This window comes from Pempheris klunzingeri, chromosome 7 (assembly GCF_042242105.1).
Source record: "Pempheris klunzingeri isolate RE-2024b chromosome 7, fPemKlu1.hap1, whole genome shotgun sequence".
Lineage (NCBI taxonomy): Eukaryota > Metazoa > Chordata > Actinopteri > Acropomatiformes > Pempheridae > Pempheris > Pempheris klunzingeri.
Window position 1 is genome coordinate 1,922,771 of NC_092018.1, and position 19,757 is coordinate 1,942,527.

At 45.4% G+C, this 19,757-nt stretch overlaps 1 protein-coding gene across 1 annotated transcript in view; it reads right to left on the reverse strand.

Annotated features, from left to right (window-relative positions):
* fras1 (Fraser extracellular matrix complex subunit 1) overlaps positions 1-19,757 on the reverse strand; it is a 165,063-nt gene that overhangs the window by 8,406 nt on the left and 136,900 nt on the right. The window contains exons 46-64 of the mRNA XM_070833319.1: positions 19,038-19,162; positions 16,390-16,530; positions 15,238-15,465; positions 13,634-13,747; positions 10,724-10,874; positions 8,780-8,939; positions 8,521-8,689; positions 7,893-8,139; positions 6,556-6,900; positions 5,876-6,036; positions 5,223-5,370; positions 4,940-5,145; positions 4,705-4,861; positions 3,948-4,148; positions 3,635-3,822; positions 2,468-2,743; positions 1,918-2,150; positions 1,653-1,813; positions 359-573 (exon numbers count right to left, since the gene is read on the reverse strand). Coding sequence (XP_070689420.1) covers positions 359-573; positions 1,653-1,813; positions 1,918-2,150; positions 2,468-2,743; positions 3,635-3,822; positions 3,948-4,148; positions 4,705-4,861; positions 4,940-5,145; positions 5,223-5,370; positions 5,876-6,036; positions 6,556-6,900; positions 7,893-8,139; positions 8,521-8,689; positions 8,780-8,939; positions 10,724-10,874; positions 13,634-13,747; positions 15,238-15,465; positions 16,390-16,530; positions 19,038-19,162 — 3,626 coding nt within the window. The remainder of the gene's footprint in view (positions 1-358; positions 574-1,652; positions 1,814-1,917; positions 2,151-2,467; positions 2,744-3,634; positions 3,823-3,947; positions 4,149-4,704; positions 4,862-4,939; positions 5,146-5,222; positions 5,371-5,875; positions 6,037-6,555; positions 6,901-7,892; positions 8,140-8,520; positions 8,690-8,779; positions 8,940-10,723; positions 10,875-13,633; positions 13,748-15,237; positions 15,466-16,389; positions 16,531-19,037; positions 19,163-19,757) is intronic.

A 19,757-nucleotide genomic window follows, 5' to 3' on the forward strand; every position in this document is an offset into this window, starting at 1 on the left:
ATTTGAGTGACGCACAATAACACAAACAAACTGAACAAGTGGTAAACCAGCAGCTCCCGTCACGCTCACAGCGAACACGTACAACTTCTTTCTCTCATTTCACCCAGAGAGGACGTTTATAACCCGAGTCAAAACGAATTTCTAGACCAAATCAATTTCTAGACGACTGGATTCTTTGGATCTTTGCTTGGACGGTTATGGTGCATCGGCCTAAAGAAGCTAAACCTTTCACGCAAGAGACGGTGATCCAGATTTAGATTTTCATACGTGTTTCGTAGCGTTTAGGATCATGAGCCCCTCAGGTGAGGTGACTTCTACATAGTTAAGAGGTCCTGACTGATCATTCTCTCCTCTGTACCTGGAAGTCGGCGGTGACGGAGCCCCCGCAGACGTCGATGAGCTCCGTCATGTCGTAGTAGGCGTCAAAGGTCCAGATGCAGCTCTTGAGGTTGAGGTGCTTGTACAGCTGGATGCTCTTGGCCTCCCGGACGTTGGGGTTGAACTGGTAGGGGCGGTCGTACCCCGGCCCCAGAGAGATGCTGTCGTAGGAGACATCGTCCAGGAAACCGGTCTCTGTGGAAGAAACCAAACTAATATCGAATCCATTTTCTGATTGAATTACCTGATGATAAGTACCCACGATTACAAAACTGTGAAAAACGGGAAGATCTGAACACAGCTTAGGTTTTTATTTTCACACACAGAAAATAAAAGATTCTGAGGAGGAACATCTGGTTTGTTCCCCTGCATGAGCCTCAGTTAACCGTGAGAAAACCTGCCTGTCCAGGTCGTAGAAAACTGAGGAACTGCAGCTTTGAATGAATCGGACTGTGAAATCCCAAAAAGTACAAGGTACAGACACTTTTTCTTTGTTTCTCAGTTTTCATTTTTGTTATTTTCCCCATGTCATAGTTTCTCTTGTGTGTTTTTCCTGGGCTGCACAGGAATGCTCATTCTAGTTTGCATATAAACACACCTGGACTGCACCTGGTCACCTTACACCTCAGATAAAGGCTTTAAATGGAAAATGTCATGTAGATTAATTTTTTTTTTTACCATTACCAGCTGTGGGTCTGACCACCAGCTGGCTTCCTGCTGCCCCCCCCCCCCCAGTGAGGAGAAAAGCAATAAAAAGGATGAAATGATGCAGGCAGATAATGAAAGTCAATAAAGAATATTTATCATATTTATGGGCTGAAACCTGTTTTTTACTATTTAGATTTGAACAAAAACATTTGTATTAATGTTCAAACAGTGATTCAGATATTTAGTGTACGTGCAGAAACATGATCTCAAACCAAAGGTATTATTAAAATACATTTGTTATCGCTCTGGTTATTCTTGTCGTGTGAAGTTCCGTCTTTGAAAAATAGAACAAAGTGAAGAGAAAACAAGGTGCTAATTAGCTGATAAAGCACAAATTAATTAATTAACCACTAAGTGTTGGATAATTAATGAATGGGAACTTAGAGATGTAGTTTGTGGAAGTACCTCACAGTGATGTGTCCTGGAGAAGATGTAGACATTTTTGAAAGTGATATTTGAAAGTGAACAACATCCTGCAGCACACAGGAGGTGTGTGTGTGTGTGTGTGTGTGTGTGTGTGTGTGTGTGTGTGTGTGTGTGTGTGTGTGTGTGTGTGTGTGACTGACCGGAGAGACCCTGCAGGTCTTTGAGAGTAACGAGGTTGGAGCAGACGTGCTGCTGCCTGTAGATGGACTCCGACAGCAGGAAGTGCAGGTTGTGCAGCGGCATGGTGGACACCAGGGGGAGCATCCCGTCCTGGTGGGGGATCTGCACCGAGATATGGATGCTGAACGGGGACACACAGAGCGGAACGAACCGCATTAACGAACCAAGTTTTGGTGAAGACTTTCATCCGACTTAGAGCAGCCACCGCGGTCCGGCCAGGCTCACCGGTTGGGGTGCTCCTTGTGCTTGACGTCCAGGTACTTGAGCGTGGCGATGAAGGACTGAGCCTGGAAGCCTCTGGCGGTTCCCGTGGTTACAGGCGTGTGGCAGATGGAGCCCTCGGTGCCGATGGTGGCGATGTTGCTCCTCAGCGGCGTCCCCAGGTGGCCGGCCTTGTCCCTGGCCTGAGCGACGCAGCGAACGTGGAAACGACGGCTGAAATAAATGCTGTCCAGGACCTGAGAGGGGAGAGCGGAGGAGGCGGAGTGGACGAGTGAGGAGTCTTTGGACATTAAATCACGGAAACATGTTCTAGTAGGACCTCAAAATACAAGCGTGAAGTGGAAATGGAGCAGAATATGAGACATTTAGACATCTCTTCATTTGAAACAGCATTTACATTAAAGTAATTTTAGTTCAGGAGCCACATGAGGCCCAGTTTGATCTCCACCAGTAAAATCACAGCACCACAACCTGTCTTTTTACAAAACACTATGAAAGAGCCGTATGTTTGACACCCCTGCATCGAACTGAACTCACAAACATCCTGACTCACCATGTGGTTGACGCTGGAATACGGGGTGGTGTCCGTGACCGTCTCGAAGGGGGACCGGGCGCCGCTGGTGTCGGTGGGCGCCGCCACTTCCCAGGAGAAGTGAACCTGGGTCTGGTTGATGCCCGCCTCCTCGCAGCGCTCCTTCATCACGGAGTACTTGGGGTAGTGAGGGTCACAGGGGGTGACGCACACCAGAGGGTAACCTGGAGAGGGCGTCTTCTTGCTGCCCTCCTTGGTCACTTCCTGGACGTGATCGTAGTCAGCGAGGGAGACCACCTGAGGAGGAAGGAGGATGGATCGTGGTGACGTCTTTGCTAATTTCATTTCTGTTTAGGAAAAGAATGCATGTCATCTTTTCCTCAGAGAAGGAGGATGTGTTTTTGGTGCTGTTCATCTGTTTGTGACCAGGATGAAGGAAAAACCACTGACCCAACTTTTGTGAACGAACCCGTTCAGTTTAGGAGTGGATTCAGACCTGACTCAGCGCTCTCTGCACACATGTAGTAGCACTGAGCACATCTAACATCAGAACCATTTTACAGCCAAGCTCTTCCAGAGGTTTTCTTTTATGACTTTAGCTTTAATTATCTACAATTAAACATGGCAAGCTGGGAACACAGGAGTTACTGGTCTACCGCTGCTTCAGTCGGTTCGTTTCTTTGTGTTACTGTGTGTTTTTAGTTTGTTCGGATCCACAGCAGTATTGATGTGTCACACAATAACACAAAGAAATTACGTGATGGAGGCAGCAGGAGACCAGCAGCTCCTGTGTCCTGTTCTCTAAAATCCCTGTTTTAGTGAATGTAGTCTGGTGTGTGTGCTGTTTGTGGTTAAACCAAAAGGATCTTCCAGGTCTCTCTCTGTAGGGATCCTTTCCATGATGCTGTCACGCACTTAGAATAACACTCTGAGTCTGTCAGTGGATCAAACAAGCTCTTTTAGTGGACCTACTGTGATCAGGTGCAGTTGTCCCAAAGGATCACGTTGCAGCCATTGCAGCTTGTTATCTATCGGTCATTTAGACTCCACCAAACTTATCATTTATGCTCTCGGCATCGCTGGAAAGAGACGATAACTCACAAACACAAACTAAACTTTACTAAAGGTGCATCCCTGTGTGTGTGTGTGTGTGTGTGTGTCAGAGTCAGAGCCCACAATAGTTCTTACTATAGGTGTTGCAGGGAGGATGAGGCTGCCCGAAGCCTCCTGGTCCAAAATGGTCACCGTTGCCATGGTGATCTCCCCGAGCACCGCCTCCACAGGGTCGTCGGGGCCAAGCACCAATGAGAAGGACTCGTGCCACTCCCTGTCCTCGTTGGACAGGATCTCCACCTTGAACAGGATGTGGTCCATCCCTACAGGGGGAAGGAAGCCGAAGGGGTCAGTCGTGCTGCAGCTTTGACCCCGAGAGGAACAAACGCTCTCTTCAGAGACGGAACTTCTCTGGAAACCATCACAAGCATGAATGTTCAGCACTGACCAGGAGTGAATTTAAGCACTCGGCTCTTGGGGTTGTAGTCGACCCCCGACTGGGCCGAGCCGTCCCGGGTGCTGCAGCGGATCTTGGAGGTCCGGTCAAGATCCCCCCGACGGATCACCTTGATGTTGAGCACCTCGACGCCGTCCGGGCCGGGGGGCTCTCTGACCTGGTAGGAGGTCTGCTCAAACTCAATGGTGGGAGCTGAGGGGAGAGGAGGAAAGGTGACTGTGCTGCCCTCTGGGGGATCAGTATAACACACTCAGCACACCTGGGTGAAACTAGAGCAGCGTAATACAACCGTCCTAAGGAAGGAAAAGAGGCTGAAGTTTTATCTCAGTGTCCTTACAGAATACAAGATATGTAGGAACCCCTTCGATCCATCCAGAGATGTTTGATATAAATCAAGCTAATGAGGTGAAGTTTGTTACCAAATATGAGCACAAACCAAATATTGTTTATCAGCTCAGAATGAAAAATAATACAGTTTTTATTTGGTTTTATGAGCTTGTTTGAGTTTTCTTTGATAAATACATTCAGGGAGATCCTGCATCTGGACTTATAGTGAACAATATCATATCAGATGCTTAAAAAAGATCAATATCTGCCTGATGCATTCGCAAAAGGATGTATTGATCAGAGCACAACTTCTATGTGAGTCAAACTGTGGAAGTCTGATATTTTTTAAAGAGCTTAGTTGTATTTTTCTACCTGAACACCAGTAAACTATCTAAATGTGACTTGTGAGGCGCCGGCTCACCATCTTCATCATTGGTGATGGTGATGGTGACGATGTCACTGGCGCCCACCATGGCACCACTCCAGTGGTCACCCAGCGGCGTCCCAAGATGCACCTGGAACTCCTCTTCGGGCTCAAAAACAGAGTCGTCATGGATGTGAACTGTGCAGTTTTTTACCTGAGGAACGAACACAAACATTTTAACGGCTGCGACTCGATCGACTCCACATTTCAAACGTTTTGGACAAACGCCGACCTTCTCTCCTTTGAGGAAAGTGATGCGGGAGTCGTCGGCGTTCCTCCTCTCCTCAAAGTCGTCCATCACCATGGCCGACATGGTCCGAGTGAAGCACCGCACCGATGACTTGAAGGAGAGGTCACCTGTGCGGATGATGGGGATGTGGAGGCCTCGGTCTCTCTCCTTCACCGTGTAGGCGCTCTTCTCAAACTGCATGCTGGGAACTGAGAGCGGGGATGACGGCTGTGAGGAGGCTGATTCTAATCTAGACACGTAAAGAAATGTAAAGAGGGAGACGTACTGTCCTGGAAGGTGTCCGTGATGACGACGTTGGCTTCGTAGGGTTCTTGGAGGACGGCGCCCTGCGGGGAGCTGAGGAACACCACGAAAGACTCAGAGCCTTCGATGGACGGGTTCTGGACGTCGTCCATGATGGTCAAACTGCAGGTCTGTTGAAATGGAGGATTAGAGGACAGAGTTAGCGAGGTTCCTACTGATGTCCAGGCCTGGTCGGCTGTTTTAAGGGGAAAGTTGAAGGACAGCTTATCTTTAGATCAACATGTTATTTTCTGGTCCGGGTAGCAGGGGCCGTTTTCACACCTGTAGTTCCTTTGCTTCATGAGAGGGTTACTGTTGGTTTGTGTTCACTTGGCAAATGTTTACCCGCGTTTGTGATGCGCAAGGAAGCTGCTGTCTAACCAGAATTGCTGTAAACTCCCAGAAGTAAACAAATACTAACAGAGGAGGTCGGACGAGCCTCCAAACGAACTGTGCCAGAGTTTGTTTGTAACCCCAGAGCGACTGTCCAAACGAACCGCATCAAGACGGGAAGAGTTAAATTCAACCAAACTGATGACGGCAGGTGTGAAAACGCCCGAAGAGAAGTTCTACCTTGGCTTCACCACCACTTCTCATACCGCCTTTGATGGAACTTTATCTTATCTCCGTCTTTACCTCCTCAGTTTTTCCAGGTTTGAACTCCACCTTCTTGGAGCTGGGGATGTAGTCGACCCCCGGGCTAGCCGAGGGGGGGTCTGAAGGTCGGGTGGCACACCACACGGAGGTGAGGGACGACAGGTCGCTGCCATGGCGCAGCACTGGTATCTCAATTGTGCCTGGAGCGTGAAAATGGAGAGAGAAATAAAACGCAGGTTCGAAAAACACGGCAAGAATCAGGATTAAATTAATTTAACTCACATTTTTCTAGATTCTAAACACATTCATGATGCATCATGCATGAACAGACTGAAATGTGATAATCTTGTTTCCACAAATGAGGCGTGTAATAAATGTTGAGGCATCCTGATTCAGGAGTCGTTAAGGGAAGGAGAGGTTCAGTCCATAGAAGCTAGAAGTTAATGCTACACTCTTGATGTAGCCACAATGGGACTTCCCTTTCCAAAGACTATCTGTAACTCTCCGTGGCACCTTGCTAATTTCCCCACGGACATCATTAAATTCTCACATTCCTCTCGAACAGCAGAGCCACGCTGTGACATTTGAAGAGAGAGTGTAAGTTTCTCTTGGGGGGGGGGGGGGGGGGGGGGGGGGGACAGAGAAGAAGTGCCAAACTAATTCTGTGGAAAAATTCAGAGGGAAAACCAGAACAAGACCGATCTGTGCGTGGCTCATACCGGCATCTTCGCTGAAAGTAAAGGTGGCGTTTGCCAGAGAGACGGTCGACGCATCGTTGGGCCCGTCGATGACCACCTTGGCCACCATCACGTCCCCCGTGCGGGCGTTGTCCGAGGCGTCGGACAGCACCAGCTCGAACTCCTCAGACAGCTCGTACTCGCTGTCGTCGATGAGCCTGATGTCGCAGGTGGACATGCTGACGCCGGGGCCGAAGATGACGCGGTTGTCGGTGGTCATGCCGCGGCTCTTGTAGTCGGAGCCGGACTCCAGAGCGTGGAGGCTGCTGCCCTGAGCCGACTTGCCCACCGTGTAGCAGAGAGCAGACACGGTGCTGGAGGTGTCACCTGGGCAGAGAGGGGGCAACACAAGGAGGGTCACTGCTGGTCACCTGCTGGTCACCTGGTGTGGGTGTTTCATTTGATTTTGAGGATTTACACTGGCCCCCCACTGAAAAGCCCCCTCCTCAGGTATTACCAGTTAGTTCTAAATAATCATCACCAGTTCAAGATCACATAACTTATAATAATATAGTTTTGGTTTCCTGTTTGCTTCCACATTGATTTTGCCTGGGGGGCCGTCTCCGATCAGCTGATAGGAGCTGACTGAAGGCTGCTGAGCTTTTACAGTCTGAGGCTCTGAACTGTGGAGCCACTTACCTGCTGAATCCATCGCTGCTTCTCTTAAAACACTACACAGCTTCCATCTCTGTGTTAACTGTATTTTATTCATTTCATTAATCTAAACTGACTCGATGAATGCAGCTTCAGCATTGCTCTAAAATACTTTTAGAAGTGAACAGTGTCTTTGTTTGGTCTCGGGGGTTCAGCTCACTGCACACTGATTTACGCGGCACCATAAAAGTTCGGGTGGTGTTTTTGTGCTCTGTGCCTCATTTCTAACACGCTTACTTGAAACTCTCCTGGTAAAACCCCCCAAAAGAAACTGGAACCAGATCATATTTAGTATTCTTACTTGACAAGTGATTTGAAAAACAAACGATTGATTGACTTTGATCAATGCTCAGGAAGGCTGCACATTCATTATGTTGCACTGTGGTGATTTATCTCGCAAATTCATTTTCTTTAGGCCATGATTGTACACCTGCCGCTTCAAAGTGTTCACAGACACTAAAGGACTGCATTACATTAGGAAGAGATGCACAAAATGTCTTGATTTTTACATTCAAAAGCCTCAAAAACTCAAATGGGTGTGAATACGTGACTCACATGGCCTTAAAGAAGCACATATGGAATATATATGCATGTCAAATGTGTGAAAAAAAGAAAGTCCCTTTGTTTGAATAAAAGGTGGGACCAGTTTGCACAGCGCTCCTCACCTTTTCTCTCGATGGGTACGTGGATGAAGCCGCTGCTCTCGTTGACGTGGTACGTCTTCTTGTCAAACTGCAGAGTCGGCTCGTCCTCTGTGTCGTTGATGTTGACGACGGCTCGCGTGTTTCCGCCCAGCAGGGCGTACACGGGCATGCTCAGCTCCACGTGGAAGCTCTCGATCCCCTCGAACACCTTGTCATCGTTGATGACGATGGTGCACACCTTGGTGTCCTCGCGCTCATCGAACTGCACCTGTGATCGACATCGGGACGCCGTTTTTAGCCATAATATCTAATGTCCAATGACCGATGGAGGATATAGAACAGGATATATTCATTGCATGTCAAAACAAGGGGGCGCATGTTTAAAAGGCCGAAAGCGTGAAGCCTTGGTTTCTTAATCGATGGTTTAAACATCAAACACAAACTTTAAAAACTATTTTCATTATTATTAAGACCAATGATTGGGCAGGAAAAACTCTAAAAAGGTCATTTATTAGTATTATTTATTAATTATATTAATATATTAGTATTAGTTATTGAATTTAACACCAGTGTTGGATGAAGAAAAGCTTAAAATAGAAAACCAAAGTTGCACAGATGCAGATTTGACTGATTGGTAACGTTTGGCTACCTGTCCAGCATACTCCACGTAGTCCTGCTGGCCTGGACGGGATCCCACGCTGCTGGTGGAGGTGGCGCTGCCCTGCTCGGTGCGGCAGAGCACGATGGCGTACTGGTTGAGGTTACCTGTTCGCTTCACCGTCACCGCCACCGTGCCGGCCTTCTCACTCACATTGTAGCTGCAGAGGAGAGAAGGGAGAGGCTGTTTTAGGCTGAACTGAACTGACAGGACGGTAAATATCTGGAGTGAACTGGTTAACAGTCCAGACCTTTTGTGCTCAAAGCTGATGAGCGACCACTGGATGTGGAAGACGTTGTCGCTGACCACATTTGGTTTGCTGTCTTTCACCAGGAACTTGAAGTTGTCCATCGTCTCCTGAACGTTCTCCTGATGCAGCACGTAGCGGATCAGACCCAGGTTGATGTCAGCTGGAGAAAGGTCAGAGGTCACATGAACAATACTCACACTGAACACTTATTCTGCTGTCGGTTCCTCTTGTTGTCTTTTACTCGTGACTCGTCTCTACCAAAGCAGTTAGAGGGCCGATGCAGAGAACATCTTCAACCAATTCTTTGTGTTTCAACACCTGAAGCAGCTCGCAGCAAAAAGAAAAGGGTCAAGGGTGGGAGACTTGATTATTGTGACCAACCAAGACCTGCTAAGACGTTTGTAATCACCACCCACAGCAACTGGACGGAGCAGCTGTGTTCGGGTGCCACTGTAGGCTCGAACAGGCGGGAGCGACTCGTGGAAACAGGTGAGATGCTATAACCATGAAGCAGCACCAGAACCAGAACCAGTTTTGTGTTGGTGGACAGGGGGCAAGAGGACATCAGACACTGTGTGGAGGAACGTGGAGGCAGCCTGCGGTTGGTTATCACTTCTTGTGGAGGATGAAAAGTTGGATTTCTGGTATTTTCTAAATGTCACAGGACACTGCAGCAGGTCGTTAGCAGAGAGAAGTAGATTTAAACAATCGTCCTCTCAGATAATAAGCGCTGATCGTTACCCGCCATCACTGTGACATTACTGTGAGGAAGGGGACAACCAAACGGAGCACATCCCTACAGGGATCGAATCTTAATAACCATCATCTTTATGAAGTAATGATTCCATAATTTGCAGCCTCTGGACTTTGGAAAAAAAAATAAAAAACTTGGAAATGAAGATGAAAGTCATTATTGGCTCACAATTTCAGCTCATTTATATCATCCAAAGGAGGTCGGAGAAAAAGAACATAACATAAAAAATACATGCACTAATACCCAGAACAAGAATACGTTATTGAGAGCACATGCTGACAGTCGGGATCATGTTGACAGACGGTGAATGAGTAAATCTCTCTCCCGGGGAAAAGGTTTATGTTAGTTTACCACACATTTAAAAAAAAAATGATGTTTATATGCTGCAAATTGAGAATGCAACACATCAAAGTGACAGTTTGGAGTTGTTCTCCAGCCTGGAGGATCAACATCTGACAAAAGCTCGCTGACATTGATCCCTGGCTGCAGCCCACAGGTGCAGATAAGCAGCCTCATGATGAGGACGCTGCTCATTCAAATTGCAAATTGGCTGGAAAAAAAACTGGAGGAAAAACTGAGATGCCTTTGAAGGAAACGTTCAGTGAGGAGAAGGTAGAAATGTGGGGGTCAAGTTCTCCATCGGTCTGAACTGAAGTCTCCTCAATGATAAAAACACTTATTTTACCTCACAGAACACAGGAGTTGCTGGTTCAGTGTTATTTTGTGATTTAAATAATAAGTTTGGACCTGAACTATCATGTTAGTTCACTGAGACCTGTAACTCCTGCCAGTTCAAAACTTGACTGTGTAAAGTGTGCATTTAGCCCTCCTAGTCTACCGTCAGACGAGTCTCAAGTGTCCCCATGACAGCAGAGGACAGTGAAACAGTCACATGATTAAAGCGAAAGTAAATAAATCTGAATTTCTTTTGACAAACTAGACAGTTTTCCATCTTTGGGCACTGAAAAATCCCTCAAATGTAATTATTTTAGAAGAAAAATGAGACGGAAATTCATAATTAGGAGTCACAAGCAGACGTGGCTTCTTTAAAGGATCAACAACAAAGTTATAACGACACGAACAGAAACAGAAACATTGGACCCTTCAAAAACATCTTAGCTCTACTAGAAATAATAAGAACAGCAGAGTCCATCCATCCATATAGAAATATGTGCTGTAAAAGTGTGCACCTTGTGTGAAGGTGGCGACGGGGCTGCCAGGCTTCAGCTTGCTCTCCAGGAAGCCGTGCTTGGGCTCGGCGGTGATCTCGTAAAGCAGCTGTCCGTCCTCCGTGTCTGGATCCATGGTGAGCAGCTCCTTCTTGGTGATCAGGTTGGTGGCCTGATGGATGTGAAGCAGAGATGACAGACGTTATCTACAGTCTGAAGACAAACCACTGATGGGCTTCTCCTGAGCTGCTGCAGTGGATTCTGGGTAAAAACAATATTTAAACTCTCTCTGTTTTTCCTTTGTGAGATTTGTTCAACAATCAAATGTGGGATATTGATCTCCTGCTGTCGTCTTGATAGGACTACATGCATCGTTTTCATATTAAATGGGCTGTTCATGTAGCTACACCCATCTGGAGCAAAGACAAAGACGTGGTTCACTGCTGGTGCTGCTGGAGGGGAACTGTTGATGCTTTAAGAAACCTCAATATTCATGGAAAGGATCCCTACAGAGAGAGACCTGGAAGATCCTTTTGGTTTAACCACAAACAGCCGTTATATCGCTCTCTGCACACACACCAGACTACATTCACTAAAACAGGGATTTTAGAGAACAGGACACAGGAGCTGCTGATCTACTGCTGCCTCCATCAGTCAGTTTGTTCATGTCATTGTGTGACTTCTATGTTTTAAATGGTTCACTCAGATCCAACACAATATTTGCCCAACACACAATAATACAAACAAACTAATGGATCAAGGCAGCAGCAGACCAGCAGCTCCTGTGTTCTGTGAGGTAAAATCACTGTTTTTGTCAATGGAGTCTGGTGTGTTTGAAGAGAGAGTCTGACAGCATCATGGAAAGGATCCCTACAGAGAGAGACCTGGAAGATCCTTTTGGTTTAACCACAAACAGCACACACACCAGACTACATTCACTAAAACAGGGATTTTAGAGAACAGGACACAGGAGCTGCTGCTCTGCTGCTGCCTCCATCAGTCAGTGTGTTTGTGTTATTGTGAGACTTTAGTCTTTTGGTTTAGTTTGGATCTGACAAAACAGGCATCCTGTAGGATCAAGAGCACGAATGTGGACCAGCACATACGGCATGTTCTTACAAAAAGACATTGATCCCAAGCTGCAGCTGAACAGGTCTGTTTCTACACTTCTCTGTACTTAAAGCTGATGGAGGCAGGAGAACATTGTAATGCTAATTCTCCTCACTGATAAAACATCCAAGACTTAATTACCTGCAGTGAAAACAATGAATGAAGTGACATTTTTACAACGTCTGCCAGAGAAACCAGAGGGCTCGCGGTGCTGAGGAGTGTTCACCAGCAGGGGGAGCAAGCAAATTACACATCGAGAGCAAACAGCTTCTCTTTGCCCTTCTGTCAGTCACAAAGACGCATTTAATACACGTCTGAGATACGATCTGTGGGGGAGGACACAGAGCCGTGCTTGCTCCCATTCTGTAAGGATGTATTTACTTAAGGACCAGCAACAAACCAGCCTCCTGCTCATTCAAACCTTTTTCTGTCTACAAACATCCAGTGAAACCACAGTTTTCTCCTTGAGAACGAGCAGGAAGACTGCACTTTACAAAAGGCAATTTGAAGGGGTAATGGATTAGAAAAGGGCCTCCATCACTGGCTGCACGACTCCCTTTGCAGCTGTATGACACCCACATGATACACAACAGTTGAGTCCTCCTCCTGGGTCTTCACCACTCTGACAGATATAATTCATATATTTAGGAAGAGAGGTGAGGCTTCAGCATGCTGTCGGGGTGCTGTGACACTCAGGTCTCCGATCTGAGATATAAAGATTCAGGTGATATAAAGAGCCTCATGAATGCACCACCAGCAAGCGTCTGCAGCACATGAAGGACATGAAGAAATATTGGGCATGAAAACGGGATGAAGATACGACCCACATCCACGGAGCCACTTTTCTTCTTAAGTATGACCCTTAAGTTCTCCTTAGCTGAGGGGCGCGCTTGAGGGTGTTGCACAGAATCACTTAAACCAGGGGTGTCAAAGTCATCTTCGTTCAGGGGCCACATGCAGCCCAGTATGATCTCCAGCGGGCCGGACCAGTAAAATCACAGCATCACAAGCTTTAAATAACGACAGCTCCAAATGTTTCCCTTTGTTTTAGTGCACAAAAGTACAAGTACACCCTGAAAATGTTCAAATTCAATGAACTCTCTTTTTACAATTTGCAAAGTCGTCCCATTGGACTCTCTGGGGGGCCGGTTTTGGTATGTTTGACACATACGGCCAGCAGGGGGCCTGAAAGTCGGTGAATATGACTTGTGGACATGACACGACTGACTAAAACCGTAGAGAACACCTGAGGGAAGCAGAGCAATCAGGACACGTCCTGAAGTGACTGCTGGTCAGATCAATCGCCTGTCGTTAAGAGTATAGATCGGGTCCCCGCGGTCGCCGCTCTGCTTCTCGGGATGCTTCATTTATCACCATTAAATGGTCCATGCTACAGTAAAGACAGAGTCGGAGGTACACTAAGGTGTTTTGTGCAGCTGTTTGAGGGATTCCTTAAAAAACTTAAATATGTGAAGTGAACATTTTAAGGAAACTTTAAGGAGTGCAAGTGATTTTATTTCAAGGAACATCTTAATTTAAGGTGTTTTGTGCAAACGGCCCCTGACTCCTGGGCCAGCGCAGTGACTCCGACCCCCAGTAACTTTTTATGTGACAGTAACTTTCCTGTGTTTGATTTTCATTATTGTTTGGATTCATTCTGTTTGTCTACATCAGTTAAAAGTGCCTGCACCTTTCTGTTGATTCACTGTCTTGGTTATCTGCTATGTCTCTCTGTTAGGGAAGGACAAAGACCATATATATATAATATATATAATATATAGAGTGTGTTTCCAGACGACCCTGTGAGAGGACGACTCGTACCTTGTTGTCCATGTACTCCAGCCACTGCAGTCCCAGGTTGGTGACGATCCGCGGCGTCCCGTCGTCAACTGGCAGGATATCGATCTTGAACTTTTGCGGAGCGGCCGTCACGATCTGGAAAACCAAAAAATTGTGACATAAAATATATGTTTGTGAGGAACGTGCACTTATATCATCCTGGATGATGTGCGGACTTCACCGGGAATGGGTTTCACTCGAGCTACTTCCCAAAACAAAAGTTGGGACGACTCAGCTGGACGTAGGTTGAATGTCATCACGGCACAAAACAAGTGATGCAGGTTGTTTCCTGACTGTGATTTGTCCCCCGAGCTGCGCCGACAGGCTAAATGAGACAAGACCTCTGCAGTGATATGAGTTACCGCCTCGCGTCCAAGGCCAACGCTGACAGGATGCACTCATCCAGGCGGCTCTAACGGAGCTCACACTTTATCTAATAACAGAGAACAAGCCACAAAACCACCTTCTGAACATGTGTGACCGTTCAGCCAAACGTCCCCCGGTGATCGAAAGGTAATAAGTCTGAGAGTGTGTGTGTGTGTGTGTGTGTGTGGATATCAATACCGGCCTGCTTTCATTCAGTTTAATCATGTGGACTGTTTGCAGGTGGTGGAAGGCGGCTTAAGTGACAAGCGGAGGAGTCAATTCACCTGGAGGCTCGTTCATAACAACCGCCATAAAGCTGCCATTAACGGCACACACACACACACACACACACACACACACACACACACACACACACACACACACACACACACACACACACACACACACACACACACACACACACACACACACACACACACACACACACACACTAGAGCGACCACCTCATAGTTGTTTTAATACCTACTTTTTATATATTTATATTTTTTACTTTTGTGTTTGAAGTTTATTCTCTGATTCTGATTCACCTCCACCAAACCAGTCAGGTTTCAGCTTCCATCCACGTCTGTCCAGACTCATGATCAGTGTCCTTCTGTTGGTGAGTTATGGTGTCGAATAACGGCCAGAAAAGTGTTTAGCAGAACATTAGGATGTCACAGTGGAGTTTGACTTTCACTTCATCATTTTCTCCTCCAGGACGTTTGTGTGAAAATGATCATTGAGTTATGGCCCAAAATGTGTTTCGTGTGGTCACAATGACTTTCACCTGGATTACTGAAATCTAATCACTTCAGTCCTGAGTTAAAGCAGAAGTCTGAGCAACCAAATGTCAAGAAATTCCCTGCAGCAGGTGTTCCTGATATATTGTGCTCACAGGAATGGGACAGACGACCTGAAGACGTAAAGCCTCCGACCAGGACGCAAAACTATGTTCAGAGAAAAATCTGTGAGGGGAAAACCACTCCACCACTTTCCAAATTATGTTTTCCCCCAAAAAGTTCTTTCCAGAACTGTTTAAAAACTTTTCAAAATATTCTCACTTCCCCAAAATGTCTCTAGTGTCCTCAGTTTCCAGAAAGTCCTGCTTCTCCAGAAATAAAAAGTGTCTCTAAAGACTCTATGAAACCAACCAGATCCTCAGAAGGGCAGAAATACCTGAGCATCAGGTATCACACACACACACACACACACTGTCCCACCTCCTTGCCGCCCTCCTCCACCATGAAGAGCAGGTTGGTGCCGTCGGCCACGCTGAAGGTGAAGCGGTCCTTGAGCGAGTTGGAGCCGTCGTGGTTGTAGCTGACGCGGTTCTGGTAGATGTCGTCCATGGTGAAGCTGCTGGTCTGCCGGTAGTGCTGGCCGTTGCTCGTGCGCTCGATGGTGCCGTGACGAGGAGCCTGGACAACAGTGAAGACGATGGACTCCGCCTAGTTTAGTTTGAAGAGGAAGAGACGAAGGGTGAGAGAGAGAAATTTAAAGTTTGTGGTGAGTCAGTTTGTCAGCAGTGAGGATTTCTATGTAAAACCACCATTTCCAGCTCCATAGACTATTATCATTAAATCAATAAACATATTAATCATTATCACCGTGGGAAATCTTTTCCATCATATAGCAGCTGAAGGATGAGTTTTAAAGCCAGGCTCTATTCAAAGCCACCAGACTCCATTGACTAAAACAGTCATTTGGTCTTTCGCTGCCTTGATGTGTTCTGTGAGGTAAAATGACCGTTTTTATCAATGGAGTCTGGTGAAGAGAGCGACACAACGGCTGTTTCTTGTAGAACAAAAAGGATCTTGCACGTCTATTTCTGTAGGGGATCATTTCCACTTCGACCCACAGACACTTAGAATAGAAATCTGAGCACAAACAACCATTTTTAGTTGCCACAAAGGATCACATTGCATCCGTTGGACTCTTTTTACCGACCCCTTTGAACCTACTAGTCATTTTAAACTCAAAATGTGTAAATTAATAGGAGAGCCCAGGTTTAAAAACACTGGAGTCATCCTTTAAGCTCCTCAGTGGCTTTTAGAGGACGGCATGAAATGAAACCTCTAATTGCTATAGATGTAGTCAAGGTTGAACAGTAGTAGTAGTAGTAGTGAAAATAGGACATTTCATCACCAAATAACTCCTGGAGGGGACTGAACGATGGCAGGTTGATGGGATTAACTGTTTCAGGGCAACTAAGGCTGGATTTTTCCTTTTGCGAAATGGGAAACAGTCTTTGTATATACAGCTCAGTTTGACCAGTTTAGCTGCTTCTCCTTTTTAAACTGGTAAAAAAACATAAAGAAGAAGAAGAAGAAGCTGCAGGAGCTTGTCGGGGATCCGTGCAGCCAGCGTCCCACCTCGGTGTCTGCATCTGTGGCTTTCAGCTCAAATTCGGTGATGGTCTTCCTCACGCCCTCCTGGACCCTCATGCCAGGCACCTGCAGCAGAGGCAGGGAGTCGTCCACGGGCTTGATGGTGACGTAGAACGTCTGGGCGACCTGGAGACGACATACATAGCACAACATAGATCATTTCACTCACGAGGAAATTTTACTTTACTTTAGTTTAGGATTACTTTTGTTACAGACCAGTGAAAAACCATGAAGTGGTTTAGAAACGTTCATACAAACTGAAGTATCATAGTATAGTTTCTTTACAAGGAGTGATTTTAGACTATTTCTCATTTTAGCATCTTAGAAATATCAGCAACATGCAACATTTCTAACTCAGAAACAAGCTGAAATTCTCCCTCACACTTAAATGAATGTAGGTGCAGCCAGAGACGGATCACGTTACCCCACTAATGGAGACTCTGCACTTGTATCTGTTAGAATTGAGCTCTTTTACTTGTTTATAAAGCTTTAAATGACTTTGCTCCTCCCTACAGCTCTCATTTTATGGTGCAGCCGGATCACTGAGGTCCTCCACTGTTTTTCTTTTAAACGTTCCTCATGTGTCCCATAAAAGCCGGCGAGGGCACCTTCGGCTTTTACACCTTCAACACTGTGGAGCTCTCTGCTTCTGGATATTAGAACAGCAAGCTCTCTTTGTATTTCTTTAAAAAGGACATTAAAGACCTGTCTTTTTTAATGCAGCTTTTAATTTGGAGCAATGATAAAGGCTCAGTTTTAGAGTTCTCTATTGTTTTATCGGGGGCATTTTGCTCTGTGAAGCACATGGTTGGATGAAAGGTGCTATATAAATAAAGTTGAGTAGAATTAAATAGGTTCACGAGTCTTAAAACAATACTGGCATGTCCAAATACACCATATGGAAAGAGTGAATATTGAACTAAAAACGGTGCCCACTTGATTTGTATTCACACGGCTGGAGCCTCATATTAAATTCAGCTGAATACATTTTCGCACAGAATGAAGACTGTGAATTTTATCCCCCATCACGTACAGTGGAAACGCTTTACAACGGGATTTCTTTGCAGCCAGTATGAACATGAGGGATCACAGTGACCAATAACTCTTTTTGATATACATATGGCCAAGACATGCTTTAAAACAAATGTGAATTTTAGCTTGAAGCCCATTAGATTATCTGGGATTATCTTTTGTCACAGGGCTGTTTTGAAGATACCGCTTGTGATTTGTAATGTTATTTAGCATTGAGAGAAAAACTGTACACACTTCACTCATGTGAGAAAACAATATGACGAAATAATCCCCAAATAAGTCTTTTAAAAGAAACTGGTGTGCCCTCAAGTGCTCCCATCTCTCCACACATTGAATAAAATATTCTGCTTGAGTATCACTTTAAAATGGAGGAGAAAAAAAAAAAAAAAAAAGTAACTTTAATGCAAAACGCTTGACATTAATATGCAGTGCTTTTCTACCAGGGAACTGATCCTGCCTCCCAACTGGAGAGAGGAGAGTTAACAAAAGTAGAAGCACCAAACCACTTCACAAACACTAACCACTACAATGGCCACAAAGGCCTCCACACACTGCAGTCAGCCAGGCGTGAAGGCCAAATGACCTTTTTCACATGTTTACTCAAGTCCTTGCGGTCCTCATTACTCTGGATTAGCACGGCAGATTTATGCATGATGCATGAGGCAAAGGGGAGCGAGGGCAGGGGGGGGCGCTGGAAGGACTGTAGTGTCACATCCCCACCTCTCTAAAAGCATGGAGTTCACTAGATTCGTCCTATACTTGTTTATATATTTACATCTTATAAGAATCTTACCTACCTAGAAAGGTTCGTCTGTTTTTATGCTTTTAATTAAGAATTGTTGCAAGATTTCTCCGGCTAAAAAGCTTCTTGTCAAAACAAAAAGAGCCAATGAAAAGAAGTCTGAAGGGCTTTTTATGGGGAGGACGAACTCTGTCCATCCAAAATTCATTATCATGAGAACAGAGAGACGCTGACGTGCCACACTGGGTTCGTAATTGTTAAAAAGTGTTCCCTACATGCCTGTCTGCCTCTTCGAACAGAGCTGTCTTATTCAAAACTTTTGATTGTTTGATGAAGAATGTCAACGCTGGACCACGGACATTACTTTGCACCTGGCTACAGCTAATTTGAGACATTATTGCTGCTTAGAGTCTGTGTAAGTGGTGAGGGTGCTTTGTGTTGTAGGTGCTAATGAATTCTTTTAAAGGTATTCCCCAGGGAACCTCACTGGGTCCCCTATCATTTTTATTGTGAACAACTTCTGAACCATGAAATGTTTTTTCTCCTGCTAATGATTCCCTTCATTCATTACTAGTGTTTCCTTTGTCACTAATTTAAAGCCTGTATGCCTCATTGTGTTTTACTGGTATCTGATGGCACTTTCACTTCGTCATGCTTCTAAAAACTCGTCAAAGAGTGAAAAGTCACTGTATTTCTCACATATACAATCTCAAACATCTTTTACAAGGTTTACTGCCAAATAACCTGTGATGGGAGACAGACATTGCTTAATTTTAATGAATCACAAGCAGGACCAAACTGAACCAAACTACCCCTACTAGTGGGTCTTCAAAGGCTTTTGTTGACCCCCCTCATTCACCTCATTTGTCCCGTCCGACACGGTGAAGGAGAACTGGTCAGCATGCTTCTCTTCTTCACTGGTGTGGACGTACTGGATGCTGCGTGATGCCAGATCGGCCTGGGTGAACGTGCTGATTCTGGTGCCTGGATAATAACCAACAACAAATAAACCAGGATAGTCGGTCAATTAAAGACAAAGAAAACACAGATTCTCTCCTGTGAACTACAGATTTCTGATAAATGCATCAAGGTCATCTGAATTTCTGTGGACCCCAGGGCCGACAATAATGTTAAGGCACCTCTATTTACATGCACTAAACACACCAACACCTCTGCTTGATCTGTAAGGATGCAGTTCCATCTACTGTCTCTTATCCTACAGTCTTCTTTTCACCACTGATGGCGTTGTGGTGTCTTCAAACACTGGAACATTTTTCGTTTTTAATCTGTTATTTTTTCGGCTTTATTACTGAAACACATATTACCCTCTAGCAGAAATACACTCAAGCATTCAAAGATGAACTGTAAGGTTTGAAAAAAAACTATATGCAGCTGCATTGATTGTGTAAATTTGTTAAAATGCATGAATCATTTCAAATTAATAACAAAATTAAGACATTAATTTTGAAATAAATAAAACACATATAGACTCCACACACTGCAGACAAACACACAAAAACCATCACTAGGACTCCAAGTCTTCCCCTCGTTCTCTTCAAACACTCACTTTGTGCTGCTT